This window comes from Phlebotomus papatasi, chromosome 1 (assembly GCF_024763615.1).
Source record: "Phlebotomus papatasi isolate M1 chromosome 1, Ppap_2.1, whole genome shotgun sequence".
Classification (NCBI taxonomy): Eukaryota; Metazoa; Arthropoda; class Insecta; order Diptera; family Psychodidae; genus Phlebotomus; species Phlebotomus papatasi.
Window position 1 is genome coordinate 84053906 of NC_077222.1, and position 19573 is coordinate 84073478.

Here is a 19573-nt window from a genome sequence, read left to right on the forward strand (position 1 = left end):
CAACCCTTTCTTTCTCAACCGTTTTGCATATCCTTGTATTCTCCTTATCCTACTCTTTTGCACACTTTTTCTTTTTTGAATGTCACAACAAATTGAATTTAAATCAATTCAATTTTGTGTACCTACGAAAATGATAGATATAGATAGGGCTAGGGATAGATGTATTGATCGCGCAATTGGACTAATTGCATTTCCTTCGTATTTGCATTTCTTGCAAAGGCAACAAATGTAGATAGCCTAGTTGCTGATGCTATCATAGATACATATGTAAAACGTTTGAGAAAGAAAGGAATGTGAATTTCGTTTTCGTGAAATTTTCTTGATCTAAAATGTTTATCAAAGGCAATAATATGAGACATAATTTTATGTGATTGAGCTCGTGAACTTGACCTCTGATCTGCATATATTTCACAATTTACAAATGCTTTTTATGCGTATGAATACGTGTAGACCAATATTAGGCATTAAAAACGATTTTATCATCGATGATCCATAAAAATGATTTAATTAGCGTACTTTTGATACTGAAATGATAAAATTATTGATTTGTTAAAAAAGATAGACACCTATTTTTTACTGCTCAAACTCCAAAAGAGAGCAGTTATATAATTCGGTAAATACGAATACGGTAAAATATATCAACTTCCGGTCTTCGGTGATCACGATAAAAAAAAACATTATCTCCAGACATTTTTTTCCTTTTTCCCCTTATCCCCCTCAATCCCCTTCAAAATCATGTTTTTTTTGGTTTATTTTGGCACTATAAATTTCTTTTCTTTCCGGATATGTTTTGGAGATAGCCTAGGCGAACATTTCGTCCAATCATACATATGACCGAAAGAATCGCTATTAATTTTTAACCGATTTGGTTAAATTTGGATTTTTTGGAAATGTATTGAAATTTTGAACCCAGCTATGTCAGTCTCAATTGGTAAAGAATAGGCAAAATAATCGTTATTTTTCTCGATTAACCTTTTTCTTTGTGCGTAAGCATATTACTAACGTCGAAAATGTTTTAACATGCACACTTCTTAACCAGTTTTCTAGTTTCAAGATAATTTACTGAAAAATTTCTCAAACATGCATGCTTTTGATTCTTTTTTTTTATATTTTTTTTATATTTTATGTTTCATAATACCTCAGAAAATGTAAAAAAACTTCTGTATATTTGTCTGAAAATTAAAGAAAGGCGCATGACGTTCTATCTTTAAAAAACATTTATTGAAGAAGTTTTTACTCTTCATAGACGTAAAACGGATAGGGGAAAACTTTCAGGCATCGGACACACTCTAGCTTCGAACACTTCATATATTTTCCCATTTTCCTTTAATGAATTTAACCTATCTACGGCATATTTTAATAGCTTAGTCTTAGGTCAGAATCGGTCAGATCTATTAAAGGAATATGGGAAAAATATAAAGTATTCAAATTCGAGCCAGAATATGTGCACACAGAAAAATGGAAAATTCTTAAACAGAAACAACAAGGAATTTAATTTCAAATCCCATCCAATGAATGCCAATGCCCTAATTCTAAATCCTTGAACATTTAGTTTTAGTTGCAATTTGGAACTCAGTAGACATTTTGCATTTTACAGCTAATGCTGAACTTAAGTTCCCGATCTCTTAGCTTGAAAGAGCTAGGGATTCTAGCCCATTTCTTTCGCTCAGAGCTTCTAAACTTAAACGCCTCGGGGATTCACGTCCAATTTAAGTTCCCAGGATCTTATATATTCTTAAATTTAGAGTCAAAATTTTTCTGTGTGTGCTAATCCTGAAAGCCTTCCTTTACTCATGAATTTTCTTAAACAATACCTCTTTTTGTTTATTATAATTGTAATACCATCCAAACGATCGCACACAAGTTCATCTACTTCTTATCTATATACATCCAGTTGACGCCTTTTAAAGAGCGAAGTACTTGTTCGTCCATTAGTTGAAACGATAGCTTTTTAAAACTAATGAACGATTTTTTTTCTATCGTACGTATCCGTTATAAAAACAATTTTTTTTTAAAGACAAATCCTATTTGGAAGATATACTTTAAACGAAAACACATTTTACGAACCTCAATAAAATCATTCCGCATGTTAAAAAATTATCATGATCTTTACGGTGTAAATTTTTAATGTACGTGCCGGGCCATTTTGGATTGTGAAATGCAGATTAATTAATCAGAGCACTGTATTTGATGATTTATTACTCTATACTGTTCTAAAATAAAAAATTTACAGCGACGTTTGATAAAAGTTAATCAAATAGCTTTCCACCTTATATAAAACTTTTCTTTAAATACTGCATGGAAAAACCTTTATTCGACAAACTTTAAATATCATTATTCTTTTTATATCCTTACCAGCATTAACTTCTTAAGGCAATAGTGCTTATGTATGTACGTACACTTGACTATTTTAAGCACAGTGTTTGGGCATCAAATGTATAGGGCGTGGAGAGATACTAAAGGTGAAATAAATCTTACACTTTTTATCACTGGTAGATGTGTTTTATTGACAATCACACTATTTCCCAACACAAGTGTTACAATAATTCTGTAATCTGTAAACAGCTGACACTTACTTTTATTCCATTATATTGGACTTCTATCTAATACCATCTAATACTGTAACATTAGTTTAGATATACATAGTATCGATTCTATACTAAAGTCATCATTCCACCACAGGATCCGAAGTGGAGGGATTTTCGCGGTATGATATCCATATGTAACGGAACTATCCCAGATAAACTCACATTTCTCTTTTAAAGCTCCAGTCACTTTTCTTGCGGCACAAGAGCCATAAATCATTAAAAGAAAGGGGTGGCAAAGCGCCTCAGACTTTGCGAAATGCTCAAACTCGTTACTTAGATGTTATATACCTCAAAAGTACTTTCGCATCATTTACCATTTACCGGTTTTCAACCGATTCATAAATCATTCAAAAGATTCTCCAAAATTGTTAAATGATTTTTGGATAAAAATTATTCATTGGCTAGAACCGGGTAATTACCGATAGCTTCTTAAAAATAATGAACGTTTTTTCTATCGTACGTATCCGTTATAAGAACAAAATCATTTTCTTCAAAGACAAATCCTATTTGGAAGATATACTTTAAACGAAAACACATTTTACGAACGTCAATAAAATCGTTCCGCATGTTAAAAAATTATCATGTTCTTTACGGTGTAGATTTAACCGGCCTTGAACCGATTGGAATCGGTTCAGTTTTAAAGGAAATTCCAAGACCTTTCCAACAAGCCCAAGCATGATACCACCATTCGCTTGATAAATTCGCTCTCTAGTATCTTTTTTACCTTTGATCTTGAAAAACCGTTATTAGTTATGATTCAATGGTATTTTCGTATATAGACGAAATATTCGTCTGGATAATAGATAGATAGATAAATTTATTCATCAACAATGCTTTCGAAGTAAAGTTTCGTTTAACTGAGATCCCGTGTAGTTTTCAGCGTCCACCGCCGTCTTAGCGTTGGTGACCAGCCTTCAGAGCAAAACGGTGGAAAAGCTCTTTCTCAGGTTGTATAGGGTAAATGTCCTAATTCAAAACCATTTCCAAACGCTTTAACTTTGACAGAAGTTTCAACACATTAAGTTCATATTTTTTCTGGAGAAAATTACATAAATTTGCTCCTTGACTCTTCTAGAATGTTACTTTTTAGTGAAAATTCTTTAGATATAATTTGAAAACTTCTTAAATGCAAGAAAAATACGCGAGTGTAAAATGCTTCAATTGGAAACAAATTAATCCAAATGGAGACAAGGGAAACTTTCTAATTGGAGAAAAACAGTGTAAGTGAAACTGCGACGAAAGGCTTCCCAAACCTTGTTGAATTGCTCTTGAGTGCAAGATTTGTTCTTATTCCTGGTCTTTTCTCCTTTCTCATCTAAAACAAAAAGAAAATCTCTCCAAAAATATAATATTTCCGGGGTTTTCTATTGAAGCATTTGCCGACACTTCAGAAAAACCCTTTTTGTTCACGAAATAAGTAATTATTTCATTTGAAAACTTCACGTACCGTTAACAATGAAGATTAGCACTTAATTTAACTAAAATTAGTCAGAAATATGACATTAAATATTAAACAAAACGAATAAACAACAGTCACCTTATTATGTTTTTCATTGGAAAACATGGTCGATCGATGAAAAATTCAATGGTGAAAAGATACACTTTTAATTTTTTGAGAACTTAACAAATTAAAATTTGTGAATATGAATGGATTTTCGCTTTATTTGGAGCAAAATTAACTAAATAATGAAACTGTGGTATAGAAAATATATAAATATAATAATTTAGTACTATATTTATCGTGAAAACAATGACGTTTCCATTTGGGAAAGCGAAAAATTTCCATTTGGAGCAGATTTTGAATTTACGCCATACCCATGATTTTTAATTTACCCCATGCCAGTCATGTAAAAAACATGTTTAAGCTTTTTTTAAGTACACAAAATTCCAATAAAAAGAGCAAAAAACATTTCCAAAACTTATCTAAAACATATCCAACAATGAAAAAACATCGCACGACGCATTTTTGAGAAATCCCTAAAAACATGGTTTTGGAGGGAAAGGGGAGGGTTGGGGAGAAAAAGAGGGGCATATTAACGATCCTTGAGTCGACTTATGGGGGGTCCCCCGAAGGTCCCACAAGACGCTATCTCTAACCGTTTGGCCTCTAGAGCTGGCGACGGTCGGACGGACAGACGGACAAACAGCGTGACGACATTTCTCAGAAATCGTCTGAAACGTGAAGATTTGTTGTCAAAAGTGATTTCCGGGGGGTGGTAGGTGGAAATTTTGGGGGGTGAAAAAATCGAGGGATTATGTTATATACTGTTCTCTCCGTGGAGTTCGAGTAGTAAAATGCTTTTCTTTAGCTGCAATGGTTAGCTTGCTTGCTATATATAAAAATCAAAAAGTTAAAAACAGCTCTTCTAAATTTAAACTTCGATCAATATTGTATTCGAGTTTAATTGTTTATACAATGATATTGATCTCCTGAAGCAATAGCTATCTATAGATAATGGTTTGTGCTTCTAAGCAATATATTTTTAAAGTTTAGGAATATTTTTATTGAACTAAAACGAAAAAACTATAAGGGAGATTGGGACAGTTCAGGATATTTATGATTTTTCAAAATTTCTTCTGGGATAATAAAGTAATTAGATTATTCTTATTTATTAAAGTACCATGGGGTAATTTGGATTCGGATCTAAATTCGAATTTTGAGATGTTCTCACTATTTCAGATGGATAAAGGGAAGAGAAGATGGAGGAGTGCAAGTTCCACACTCAGAGTACTTCTTCGTTGTCTTTTCTGGAAGATGAAAAATTCTCAAAGTTCGAATTTAGATTTAGACTCTGTTTTAAATTTACCCCGTTCTATCCTTATGAGAATTATTTTGCATTTTGCATATTTTCAAATAGTCAATAGAATAGACTAGTTGGTGTCAGAAAGAGTATAAAAAAAGCTTTAGTTGTCTGGAACTACTCCCCCTACTATATTTAAATTTAAAATTTAAGTTTAAATTTAAGTTTTCAAAGACCGTGAATTTTCTGATAAGAGAAACCCGGTTGAAACCAGCAATGAATCACCAAAGAATTTTTAATTGATATTTTATTGAAAGTATTAAGGTAATTTAAGCCAATTTGATATTACACCGCCACTCAAAAACATCGGCGAAAAAAAGTTGTAGGATATTTTACTTCAACATTGATAGAAAAATTAAATCAGAAATAGAAATAATTTAATTTATGTGAATTTTTTGGTATATTTTCAGAGCTCTCAGAATCGCCTGTACATCAAACGAGGGCAAGTTGTGAATCATGATCAAATCATCTCGGCGGACGTGTACGTGGAGGATGGAGTGATAAAGTGAGTGTGATTGACTCCAATTTAAGCGGAAGAACGACTATTATTGGATATTTTGGTTGCAGATTTGTGGGTCCAAGTGGAGAATTTGTTGTGCCTGGAGGATGTCGGGTGATCGATGCTGCGGGTCGTTTGGTGATTCCTGGTGGAATCGATCCGCACACGCATATGCAGTTGCCTTTTGGCGGAACTGTGGCCGTGGATGACTTCTATCAGGGGACCAAGGCTGCTGTAGCCGGTGGTACAACCACCATCCTCGACTTCGTCTTACCCAATAAGGGTGAATCACTGCTGGAGGCCTATGATCGTTGGCGCTCCTGGGCAGATCCGAAAGTCTGCTGTGACTATGGACTCCATGTGGGTGTTACATGGTGGGCTCCATCAGTGGCAGAAGAAATGAGGATTTTATGTGAGGAGCGTGGTGTAAATTCCTTCAAGGTTTTCATGGCCTACAAAGGACTCTACCAACTCACGGATTCGGAACTCTATGAAGTGTTTGAAGTGTGTCGTGAACTCGGTGCTGTGGCCCAGGTTCATGCTGAAAATGGAGATATAATTGCCAAAAATGTGCAAAAGTTGCTGGTGTCGGGTGTGACAGGACCTGAAGGTCATGAGTTGTCTCGTCAGGAGGAAGTAGAAGCTGAAGCCACATACAGAGCCTGCGTTATTGCCCATCAGGTAAACCCCTTCTAACCCCTACCATTTTACTTAGTTTCAGGGAAAATCAATGGGGCAATCACTTTTAGTTTGTGTTGGACATTGACGAGGGATTGGTTATTGATATGATTCCAAATTTAAACACTGCTTTTGGCAGTTCTTGGCCATTCGCGTTGGTCTTATCAATTGAACGTGCTATCGGAATTTATTGTGTATGGGTATGGACATGTAATTTGTGATATTATGAGGTAAAAGATTGATAAAAAATCATAGGGCTTTTTTATAGTTATAGCCATAAAGAATGGGAAGTATAAGAGATCGTAAGATTTATTTTTAGGTCAAAAAAAGGAGTAACAAAATGATCCATGATTTTGTATAATGCTTCAACTTGTAACTAGTGAAAAATAGTTTAGTACATAATGTTTTTTTTAAAGCATCATGCTCATGAAATGGAGCATTTAGAAAAGCTTAGTGAAAGTTGTATAAGAAAGACCTTCTGCAGATTTTTCAAAAAAGTAGCTGAAAATATGGCAGTTTTAGCTATGCATCACTTTCGAAAATATTAATTTTTTGGATTATAAATTTCTGAAATGAACAATGTGCTTCACATTTTCCAAATAATAAATAACCCAGAGAAGGTAGTTGGATTTAATTTGCCCGAATGTAATGGCCTCTCTACAAACTAGAGAAATTTTTGTCTATATTGAAGGGTTTTTCCTACACAAGTGTAGGGAATTTGTTTCAATATGGACATATAAATTTCTCTATAGTGTGTAGAGGCCATAAGGAATTTGCTTCAATATGGACATACATTTCTCTAGTGTGTAGACACCATAAGGGAAGATTTTGAAGCTTTCTCGATTTTTTCATTATGTTTCTGAGAAAGGATCATGGGTCAAATTTATTAAAGAACATAGAAAAATCGGTTTTGGTACTAATATCTGTCATTCAGAGCGTTCAGAGCACTAAAGTCATTTCCTAGTTCGTAAATGTTATGGCAATTAAGTTTTCGAAATACCTTCGAGTGTCAGAACTGCCCCACTATTTCCTATCCAGTTGTAGGTTTGTAGTGACCTATCTGCAGAATAGATTTTCGATATGGAAACGTAATTTGCACGTTTTAACTCTCTTTCATCATTTCTTAAACTGGGATTCTTTACTAGACTAGATTTTGCAATCTGTGGTGAAATTCAACATCATAATCAAACTTAAACTCTGTCGAATAACTCGAAATCCTTTTTCCCCGGTTCATAACCGATAACTAATATTTATCCGAAATTCAATTGTATTACTCCTAAAGTGTACAGTAGACTCTCTCTCAATCGGGCATATAATTAATTTGCTTCATAATTAATCGTGAAAATTGTCAACAAAATTTTTCGTCCGAATGAAAAAGAGCCCATTGAGCGAGAGTCTACTGTATTTTGGACAATATTTTGAGTGATTTATAAATCGGTCCAAATCGGCTGTGAAGCGGTGATGAACCGGTTATGAACCGTTCAATAATTTTGGTCTAAAAATCAGTTGTATTGCTCTTGAAACTATTTTGGGGATCTTTTGAGTAATTCATGAATCGGTTCAAACCGGTTCAAATCTGGTAAATGATAAATGATCCGAAAGTACTTTTGAAGCATAATATCTAAGTCACGCTCACGAGTTCGAGCACTTTGCAAAGCCTGGAATGCTTTGCCATCCCTTTATAAGCCATTTTTAATACTTAATTTTTCAATATTCTTGGAGGCATATTTCTCAACGGATATGAACAAATATGAATAGGGCATGAGTGAGCCTTCAAACGCTGCGAAAGGAAATTCGTATCGTTCCAGGCCATCGCGACATTCCCCATTTACATTTATTTAAAACCATTTAGAAATGTATCTTCTAGACTAATTCAAATTTAACAATTGTAAAAAGTCTTATAAAAATGAGATTGCAAGAGATTCGACGAAATTCAGGATTGATATCGTTGTAAAATTCCATTTTATGAAGTTTAAGATTAGGGTAGAATAACCTAATTCAGAACCTGCTTCAACTGGGAATTCTTCATAATTCCAAATGGGATTACAGAATTTATCCTTAACCCTTTAAGGACGATCGGGTCACCGGGGACCCAAAAATGAAATTTTTCCTACGGCCTTCTAAAGTTCTGTTTTGCTTTGGAAAGTCAGAAAAAGTACTTTTCTCTGACCCCTAATTTTTGTCCCTCTCATCCTTAACGGGTTAATAAGGGACAGTACGCTACCTTCGGACAACTCAAGCTTTAACCAACTTATTTTTTCAATATGTTTTAAAGGAATTTTATAAATTATATTATTATATTTTAATAGCTTGTTCAGGGCTCGAAATTTCCTGAAAAGAGCCAGGGGTCAAATCGGTTAAATCTATTAAAAACGTAGAAAAAAATTGAACTATCCGAAAGCTTGAGTCGTGCCATTGTGAAGCTAAATTATATTACAAGAAGATTCATTTCCATTAGGAGCAAAAAACCCTATTTCAAAGGTGTCTCAATTCAAAAGTGCCCCACTTTTCCTTACTGTGAATTTAAGAAAGATTTGTGAACAAATTTCAACCAATTTTAACAAGAACCAAGAACCGATTAAAACTAATTAGAATTATTCAGAAATCAAAGTTTTTTTTTCAAATGTATTAGGGGAAAGTACTCTCTCTTCGAACGTTCATGCCTTCGAATAATGTGAATTTTCTTTTACTTTTCTTAGCACACATACACATTTTTATTAAATATTAGTTAGCTTATTATCAATTATTAATGATTATGTGATAATTAAGTAAAATCTCTTAGAAAAAATAAAAGAAAATTCACATTATTCGAAGGGATGAACGTTCGAAGGGAGAATACTTTCCCCTATGTTCTTTGAGTCTTACCTACAACCTATACAAAATAGCTTAAAAAGTTTCAATTGAAATCAAGATATCAATTAATTTGTGGTTTATAAAACAATTTGAACAGGTTCGGAATTGCCTGGGTTTTAAAGAATTCTTTTTGAAAACCAAACCTATTTAAATTCCTTCATAAATACGGGAAAGTGGCCATGCTTCGTACAATCTCTAAATCTTCGTAATCATTAATTATTTCCCTAGATTTTGAATAAATGTGAATCCGCAAAATATTTTAATAATCGGGCACTTTCCCCTATAGCGATCACTGAGAAAAAAAGGGTGCGATTAACATTTTTTCCTCAGAACTTTAATACTTCTTAGGTGTAAAAATATATCAAAATTTTTTAATGTTAATTTTATACCTTATTAAGGATAAAATTAACATGAAAAAGGGTGACTTTAACCCCTAATACACCTAAAAAGGGTAATATTTACACCGATTTCGGATCAGCAGGGTAAAATTAACATTCCCGTGATGTTATTTTAACTTTTTCGGATTTCTCTCAGTGAAGGCGATTTTCATTCTTGGCCGTGAAAATCCGTTAGAGAAAACCTTTTCACGATACTGACATAATTAGAAGATGAGATAATTATAAGTTGAAGCAGTCTGCGAATTTTAATTGCTTTAGTTTAGTTGGGAGATGCGGCAAATGCCCCTAATTGAAGTGCCCTAAATGCTGACCAATATGGCCATAGTGTAATAGGTTTGCATTATTGAAGTTGTGGGAGAATGAATGTAACATCCTCTCCAAATGATCTCATCCATAAACATGATGAACCAAACCAAATTCCCAGACAAAGTGTCCCCTTTATGTGGTGCACGTGATGAGTAAAACGGCAGGAAGTGAAGTAGCTCGGGCTCGTGCCAGATACGGCAATGTGGGCATTTATGGTGAAACCCTGGCCGCTACCCTGGGCACAGATGGGAGAAATTATCAGCATCAGTGCTTCCATCATGCTGCTGGTCATGTCCTCAGTCCACCTCTACGTCCAGATCCCACAACCCCGGAATATATGATGAAACTCCTGGCCCAGTAAGTTACTCCCGTTTATGGAAGTTCTTGGGGACAGGTTCTATTTTATAACAAAAGTGTACGCAATTAACAGCCTCATATTTACACTCCATAATCCCAGACTAATAAGCTCATTTCTGTTTCGTGTGATGGATGTGCTTCGGTGGGGATGTTGTTGTGGTCGCCAAAGATTTGTTATTTGATTGTCTGTTAGCTTGTTGTCCATTCCAACTAATTCACTCACAAGACCATCTCTCCTCATGCTCATTGTTCCATTTAGGCCAAGAGTGCACTGTATGTGACGCGGGTGTCCAGCAAATTGGCAGCAGAATCCATATGCAGAGCTCGTCGTCAAGGTGTTACGGTGTTTGGTGAGACATTGGCACGCTCCGTGGGTGTTTCGCTTCATGGATTGAAGCCGGCATCGCTTCTCTACTATGCCACATGTCCACCGATTCGTCAAGATCCGGAAACGCCACGTCAACTCATGAGACACCTGGCATCGTAAGTCTGCATGAGTTTGAGTGCCATCCATCCTTGGTCATTCCATTTCCCATTTACATTATTGGCTTGCCGAGCATGGTGACGGTTTCTTGAAATTATCACTAACTTCCTCCTAAGCACCAATTGCAAAATGTCTGCGATTTTTTGGCGGGAAATTGTTAAAAGGTCTGGAATATTTTCAGGGATGATCTACAGACGACGGGTAGTGACAACTGCACCTTCAACAAGGAACAGAAGGAATTGGGTAAAGGAGACTTTACAAAAATACCCAATGGTGTCAATGGAGTAGAGGACAGGATGTCTGTGGTATGGGAGAAGGGCGTTCACCTGGGACTGCTCGATCCCAGACGTTTTGTTGCCGTCACGAGCACCAATGCCGCCAAGATCTTTAACTTGTACCCCAAGAAGGGACGCATTGAAGTGGGATCAGATGCTGATATTGTAATCTGGAATCCACAGGTGAGATCTTCGGGGAAATCCTCCCCAAGAAGCATTTATCGCTATAAACAAGTAGAGATGTCTGATATCTATACAAAAATTATGGCGAAGACTTTACATATTTCTTCTATATAACCGTATAAAAGAGGTCCATATTTGAGTGAATGGGGAATTTTTACATCCAAAATATAACAATTATTTATTTAAGATATAATCACTTCATCTTCATCGTGTAACGGTAAAAAGTATCAATTATAACTGAATAAAATATAATCACTATACAATATCAATTTTACAACTACTGATCGTAGACTTGTCATTTTTTTCCATTTTCATTTAAGACTTGCTTAAATATTTTCCTCAAATGAGTAATTAGTTACCCTCAACGATTCAGTCAGATTTCCTGTGACTCGTGCACTTTTATTGCGTAGGAAGATTTAATGCAACGACTGTTTTGCGTTAGAGGACACAATATTAGTGAACAAAATTTCCTTCCTGATCTGAAATTCTCAAGGGAAAGCTGTGAAATTAAAGAAAATAAAATTTAGTAAATTTATTGCTTTTCCCATTGTATCGTAGGAAAAACTTATGGATTTCAGATTTTTGTTGCGTGTATTGATAGAATACATCACTTTAAACAAAATTGTGAAGAAATATCAGCACACACAAATGTTTTTTGCATAATTTCTTCATTAAATTGGGTTTTGTGTCGCCAATTTTCTATAATTTTCCACGCCATCATTTTCTTTTTGTCTCCATAAAATAAAATCAAGATATTATAACTCGAATAAATAAGAAATATAGAAGAAAACACGTTTTTACATATTTTTGTGATTATATTCTTATTATGTCGTATATTATGTATACATTGCAGATTTCTTTTATCAAAAATAGCACTTCACAATAAACAATGTGAAACACTGAAATGATATGCATTTTATGGACTTTTTCTGCACTCTGAATACTCCTTCTGCAATTTAATTTCACGACAGAAGATCAGGAAGTTGTTGTAATGCTTGTATTTTCGCTACACTGCAATTAAGGAAACAAAATATTAGTTCTCACGAATAAAGTATTAATTCACTATTTTTCTATCAATTGTCCTTACTTAAGTGTGCCAAATTCCGGCCAGCTTGCAATTTCGGCCACCTTTTTGTTCCTCGAATTTCCATGAACTTTTAGATTTTATGTATTCTAAAGATTATACAATGCAAAAGAATAACAAAAAATGTAGCTTCGACAAACGAGATGACGTGAAAAAGATATTGGAAGAATTCCCGAAGGGCAAGGAACTATGAGAATGAAGGTGGCCGAAATAGGGCACCAAAGCTATGCCTATATTTTTTATTCATTTTAAAATGTATTAAGAATGATTTTAGAGTAAATAAAGACGGTAAACTCTTTACAAGGTTCCAAACAACACTTTTTCAGAAGAAAAAATTAAAAAAAATCAATTTGTATTTAAAATATTACATTTCAAACTTGAGGACTTTGACGCTTGCATGCAAATATGCCGAAATTTGGCACACTTACCCTATCTGCTTGATAAACAAAGCAGAATTTGACAATCTGGCAGCGTCATACAAAAAGAACACAAGTTGTATATAACTTGTGTCTTTTCTGGAAAAAAATGTAACTAAAATATATCAGAACATAATGTTCATACAATTTCACGACATTATATGAACATAAAAACAAGATTATGTAAGATAAATATACTTTCGATATTTCCGACATGATTTACACATTTTCACTCAAATATAGATCATATTATGACTTGGTTATGGATCTAAAAATATTTAGTCGTCATTTTAAAGAAAAATACCAATATATTAACTGGAATTTATCAAATAAAATGTATTATTCGTATTAAAAGAAAATAAGTGATATTTTCTAGGTATTTTTCAGTTAAGTTATTTTTCTGGTATACAACGCATATAATTTTTAGATAATTTCCATCATGTTCATACATTATATTTTTTAGAAATAGATCGACTACGTTTAAAATATGTTGGTTACATTTGAGACATACATTATTTGGATATCAAATGCCCCTTGGATTATGAGATAGATGTATCAATTAATTATCCTTTCAGGCAACAAGAACCATTTCGGCCAAAACTCACCATCAAGCAGTGGATTTTAACGTCTTCGAAGGCATGACATGCCACGGAGTCCCAGAAGTTGTTATTGTCCGTGGAAAAGTTTGTGTAGATGAGGGCAATCTGCGCGTTGCCGAGGGTCAGGGTAGCTTCGTGGATACCCCAATTCGTCCACCCTATGTCTATGATGCCCTCGCTGGGAAGAAGACCGAAGATGCTTGCAATGGCGTGAAGAAATTAGATATCACACAAAATCTTGAGATTGAGATTCCTGATCACAGCAACGATCAACCTCTTTCATCACGAGATGCTTTCATGCTCTCAGGGCAATCCATGAGCCTTCCAGGAGAATCAGTCGCATGTACACCATCCGGGAGGGCTCCACGTCAGGAAGGCCAGAGAAATCTCCAGGATACCACGTTCTCAATTAGTGGTGAGTTATTATACGTAACGGCGTTATCACACTTGTACATTAAAATTTTAATGTGATTCACATTAATTGTCGCTTGTGAGCGTCCAAATATGTTATTTGTGTCTTTGAGTCACTTAATATTTGGGGTTTATCTATTTATTGATAAAGAAGTGGACTTGGCTTGCAAAAATAAGTTTAAATTTACCTAAAGCATAAATATTTTTCACATTAAAAAATTAAAGAGAAAATCGCATTAATTTTTCGCATTAATGCTATAAATCAATTTATATCAAATTTTGCGGGCCAAGTCTACCTTTTTATCAACAAATAGATCAAATTTTGAATATAAAATGATTCAAACACACAAATTACACATTTGTAATAGTTGCATAAGGTCCACTGAAAATAGTTTTAAGCCACGCCCCTTTTCGGAATTTCGTGTAAAGTAAGTTGATTATTTTATGTTTAATAATAAAGAAATACTACAGCAACCTCTCAACAGTCTAACAATGCAATATTAGAAGAAATTCAAAGGTTTTCGTCCATTAGAAACTTACAGACATTCAAGTCCAAAAAATTTAAGCCACGCCCCTTTTAGATGTTACAAGGGAATTGTATTATCTTCTTTGCTTTTCGTATGAAAGCCATTTTTTTTTACCAAAAACTTTCATAACATTGCAGAGGATCTTGATACCGAGCATCGTACTTGCATCCGAGTACGAAATCCACCTGGTGGTAAATCTTCTGGCTTCTGGTAATTCATCGTGCAATAAAGACAACAACATTTTTCCCATCGTCCGGAAATGTTCAGGAGGAAAATCTCTCCAGCATAACACATTAAATCACTTATATATAGTAAAATAATTTAGTAGATAAAAAAAAAGATTGTACTTCACCGAGAATCAAGTACTACTATTTAGTGTTACTTCTGTTTTTACCAAAAATAAAAGTAAAATTAAAATTTCATATTAAGTACCAAAAAAAAAACAAGAATAAAACTCTACCAATAAACTAATTGTAGGAGACATTTGATGAGAATAGAACGAGATATTTCTACTCAAATTAAAATTAAAAAAAAATATTGCTACTGTGTATTTGTATGAGAACGCTTTAATTGATTATATCAAAATTGAGACAACATTGAGCATTTATTGCATAGATTTTTGTGAAAAATCATCTTGGTCAGGACGCACACATAATAATAATAAAATGTGTATCTCATGTAATGGTTTTAGTTATATTGACTCAAACTGTCTTTCATTTGTGAACAACAATATATAATGGAAAGTTTTTATGTAAAACGTGTTTTACTAGGCAGACCATCCCAAAATCCACTTAAAAATTAAAGAATCTCAGCCTATAAAACCAGATCAATTCTCCTTTTTTATTGCTGAAAGTCAAAGATAAGGTAAGAGTTTGTCGACGACTCATTCCCAATAAAACTCAATCTAGAAGCTCGACAGATATACTACATCTGCCACTTGAGTTCAATAACTGCTTTAAATTCAGAGTCATCTGATCCGAATCATCAGATAATTCGCTAACAATTGACAATTGTTTGATCAACAGAGAAATCTGACCAAATATCATCGGAATACGTTCGAGCAGGGCTTCAGGGATTTCGACTTTTTTCGTCGATCTGATCAAGTCTCGCTCACTGATATTGAAGCCATATTTGTGGAATCCTATTCTCAGGGTAATAGAGGTAGTAAAAAAAAATCTGATACCATCCTTGTATTGTTTTTCAATTTCTTTTTAAAATCCCAACATATTTAAAGAAAAAACTATTTTAAAATCGAAAGAAAAACACCATAGGGGGTGGAATTAAACAAGGACATAGCTTTGAATGGTTCCACTACTCTAAGCGGATAGGAAATCGATTTTTTCACTAATCATCCCGCCGTACACCTAGTATATAGTTCAACATTTTGTGTCGGCTAGGATGATCAAGGAGTACAGTTTAGGAGGATCTTGATTCAATTTATAAGTAATAAGATACTTTATTTATTTATTTGCTGATCCAATAAGCGTCGGAAGAAGTAAGCGCAGCTAAGAAAAAGAATCGAATTTTCCAAGAGCTTTCGCCTCGAGCTGGAAGCCTTTCTCAGTGGTAAAATCTATTCTTTTCTTGTTTTGTCATAAGGTCTTCTTGGTTTCAGGGCATAGGATCTGGGACACTGAACTAGTATTTCTAGCCATTTTCGGTACTTTTTAAACAATTTTCACTCTGTCTGTCTTTCTTGGGATTTCTCTGTGAGAGTTTCAAAACGGAGTGAAAATTATTCGTCGAATTCTTTAACAGTTATGACAAAGTTATATGATAAATTTTGAAAAGGCAATTCAAATCAATTTTCCACTAAATAAGCCGTCAGAAAAACTGATGAAAATGTCATTTGATTAATATTTTGATTATAATTACATTAAACCGTCTCTCGGTTTAAGTCTTAAGTTGTCTAAGGTATAAGTATATGTATGGGGCATTAGACGGGTGATTTAAAGATTCAATGATTTAAGGATTCTTAAAGGATACATTAAGGATAAATTGAATTGAATTGAATTTCTTTGACTTGCAGAATTATATATACTTCGGGTATTTCATAATATTCGTAGCTAGGTCAAATAGGCCCAAGCTGATCCTTTGAGAATATCACTGTGCAACAAAATGAAAACTTTTTCCGTGTGATTTCAAATGACCGGTATTTTCGGATTCCTTGGTGTCTCCTGAGTGATAACTCCGAAGAAAGTTATGGTCTATCACGTCTAGTTTCTGAGCTAGATTAAGATGAAAATCTTTAAGAAATTGGTTAGAAATATTTTATGGGGCTTTTATTGTTAGGTAAATGTCCTCAGTCTTCAGTGAGTGAGCATCAGTCGCCGTGGACGGTTCACTCTCATGAAATGAAAAATGGGTGGCACCTTCAGTTCTCCTTCAGTTTGGAATACACAAAAATACCAAATAGTATTTTTAAGCTTAATATAATACTTTCAGCTAAATATTGAGCACGTCTCTTAACATTCCGATCCGGGGTCCTTTCCCTTACTTCTTGACACCCTCTACCTTCGCTGCGAATATTACACCGGAAAGTTTATTATTCCCAAATTTATAGGGCTTTCAATATTAGAAATCCTATACTCAGCATATAAGGAAAGTGCTCTCCCTTCGAACGTTCATGCCTGCGAATGATGTGAATTTTCTTTTAGTTTTCCTAAGAGATTTACACATTTCTATTAAATATTAGTTGGCTTATCATCAATTGTTGATAATTCCATGATAATTTAGTGAAAATCTCTTACGAAAAACAAAAGAAGTTCACATTATTCGAAGGCATGAACGTTCATAGGGAGAGCACTATCCCCTACCAGCCCCTTCGCTGTGCAAAAGAGAAAGAAAAAAGACAGATAGGAACGGCAGAAGACTGATTCTATGAATTTTTGGGGCTTTGAAAGATGCTGCAACGGGAGAATCAGTATAAACCGTGAATAGGAGTAGCTGAACGGGGAATCTAACATTGTGGGGCCTCTATCGATGCGATCAAAGTGAGAAGAACAAGCTGACTCAGTCTTGTGAACCGGATGCCTGGGAGCATGTCCAGAAAACTATCGAATCTCCGGAAAAGGAGACGATGTGCTTCGATGGTGGTAGCAGAGGCCTCGTCCTTGAAGCCTCTCAAGGGGACGTAGTGCCAACTAAGTAAGTACACTGAGAGAAATCCGAAAGTTAAAATAACATTCCGGAAATGTTAATTTTACCCTGCAGTATTGATCCGAAATCGGTTTAAATATTACCCATCTTAGGTGTATTATGGGTTAAAGTTACCCGCGTTTCATGTTGATTTTACCCTTAAAAAGGTGTAAAATTAACATTAAAAAATGTTGATATATTTTTACACCTAAAAAGTGTTAAAGTTATGAGGAAAAAAGTTAATCGCACCCTCTTTTTTTTCTCAGTTTAAGTCGTCAAAGCCGTTTTGAAGTAGATGAAGAGCTACAGCGAAGTCCTTCTGGTTGTGCAAGAAAAACACATTATATTTAATTTTTCTCAGTTTTATTTTTTGAGTACTTCTTATGTACACTAAAATTTACTTGTTTTCTTTTTCAGTATTCAGACATTAATAAGCATTTGCACAATTATAATACCAAACATGAAAATGTTCTTTTAAATTTCATTATTTTTTTTTGTTTTATTTCTATGATTCCATTTTTTCTCATTTATCATATCAAATTGTTTTATTCTTTTACATAGTCGGTGTGTATCTCTTTCATATTCATTTTTTTTTAATCTTCCCTTATCAAATCAATTTTTTTCTTTTCACTTTAAATAATTTCTGTGCTCTCTAGCTGTTAATTTGGATTTTTTTTACCTATACCAATTCGACAGTAAAAACCAAAGAATTAAAAATTTTATAGTTTTTCTGGACGTCAAATGAAAAGAAAATATATTTTTTCTTTTTTTTTTTTGAGGTGCCACTGAAGGGATGAAACGTAATTTTATTGTTTCGTCCTGATAATGAAATAAGATAATTGATCTATTCTTCGCTGAATTACTGAAAATTTCTCTTAAGACAAAAAATCTATTACTCATACAGTACAAAAGAAAAATATTTCATGCCTCTCTTTCTCACATTGTTCAATTTCACGATTTTTTGTGTTTTTCTTGTTGTTTATTTTGCATTTAATTAAATTAGTAACTACATAATTATTTTAATAGTAAAATCAATAATAGTAAAAAAAAACAATAAAATTATCAATAAGAGCATATTTATCATCCCGTTTTTTTCCTCATTTACTCTTTCTCTCTCTCTCTCAATAGCACTAGAACCTATCATTTAACCTTTATAACTAAATTGATTACTTTAAATAATCGTTGATTTTTTTTACATAGAGGTTTTTTTTATCTCTCAGCTTACCATCGTCACTCGCATTTTGATATTATCAATTTTGAGATGGATGTTTATCTACGTTTTATTTTTTGTCTATACCTTTTCACTTTTCATGCATTTTCTTTTTCTTCATTTTTCTTGTTTTTTTTTAATTTTTCATCTTGAAACTCATTTTTCTTTCATCTCATGTTTTATACAATTTTTTCTGTTTTTTTTTCTTTTTTTGTGACACAATATATTGGCTTTTTTTGCGCTTCGAAAATGATTCTTTCGCATTCCTTTTAGTATCATTTTTCATTTTTTTTTTTAAATTTCCTTCTGTATTCAATAATTTAATAAGTGATATTTAAATACATACTTTTCTTGTTTATTTTTTTTCTTTACTTTCTTTAAATTGATTATACATAATAATTACTTAGTTTTCACCATTGAATTTTATTCCTCACAATATATTTCAAGTGTGTTGGCGCATTTTCTTTTTTATTATTTTACTTTCGTAGTCATTTTCAATTAAGTAGTTCATTTCACTTGTTTTTTTCTCTTGTCACACCACAATATTTCTAAGGTTTTTTTTTCTCCATTTGTTTCTTTAAATTTATTTTACTTATCATATAAATTGGTATATAATGAAGTTATTCTTCTACGTGTCCTTTAACTGTCCATCTCATGCACTGCGGAAAATCTCGAATAGAGCTTCAAAGGAGCGGGAAAATTTGGAGACTCCGCCACGAATATCTCCAAAAGAATCTCTCCATTAGCTCATCAAGAATCCCATATA

General features: G+C 33.7%; 1 protein-coding gene across 6 annotated transcripts in view; it reads left to right on the plus strand.

Moving 5' to 3' along the window:
* The window catches only part of LOC129810457 (dihydropyrimidinase), a 28265-nt gene extending 13049 nt beyond the window's left edge, over positions 1-15216 (plus strand). For 3 of the 6 annotated variants that reach the window (XM_055860991.1, XM_055860992.1, XM_055860990.1), the window contains exons 3-8: positions 5800-5894; positions 5957-6569; positions 10242-10480; positions 11146-11422; positions 13498-13936; positions 14597-15216. In XM_055860991.1, coding sequence (XP_055716966.1) covers positions 5800-5894; positions 5957-6569; positions 10242-10480; positions 11146-11422; positions 13498-13936; positions 14597-14673 — 1740 coding nt within the window. In that variant the 3' untranslated portion in view covers positions 14674-15216. Of the gene's footprint in view, positions 1-5799; positions 5895-5956; positions 6570-10241; positions 10481-10739; positions 10964-11145; positions 11423-13497; positions 13937-14596 lie in introns of all 6 variants that reach the window. The other 3 variants (XM_055860995.1, XM_055860994.1, XM_055860993.1) reach the window with 1 other exon arrangement.
* The last annotated feature ends 4357 nt before the right edge of the window (positions 15217-19573 follow it).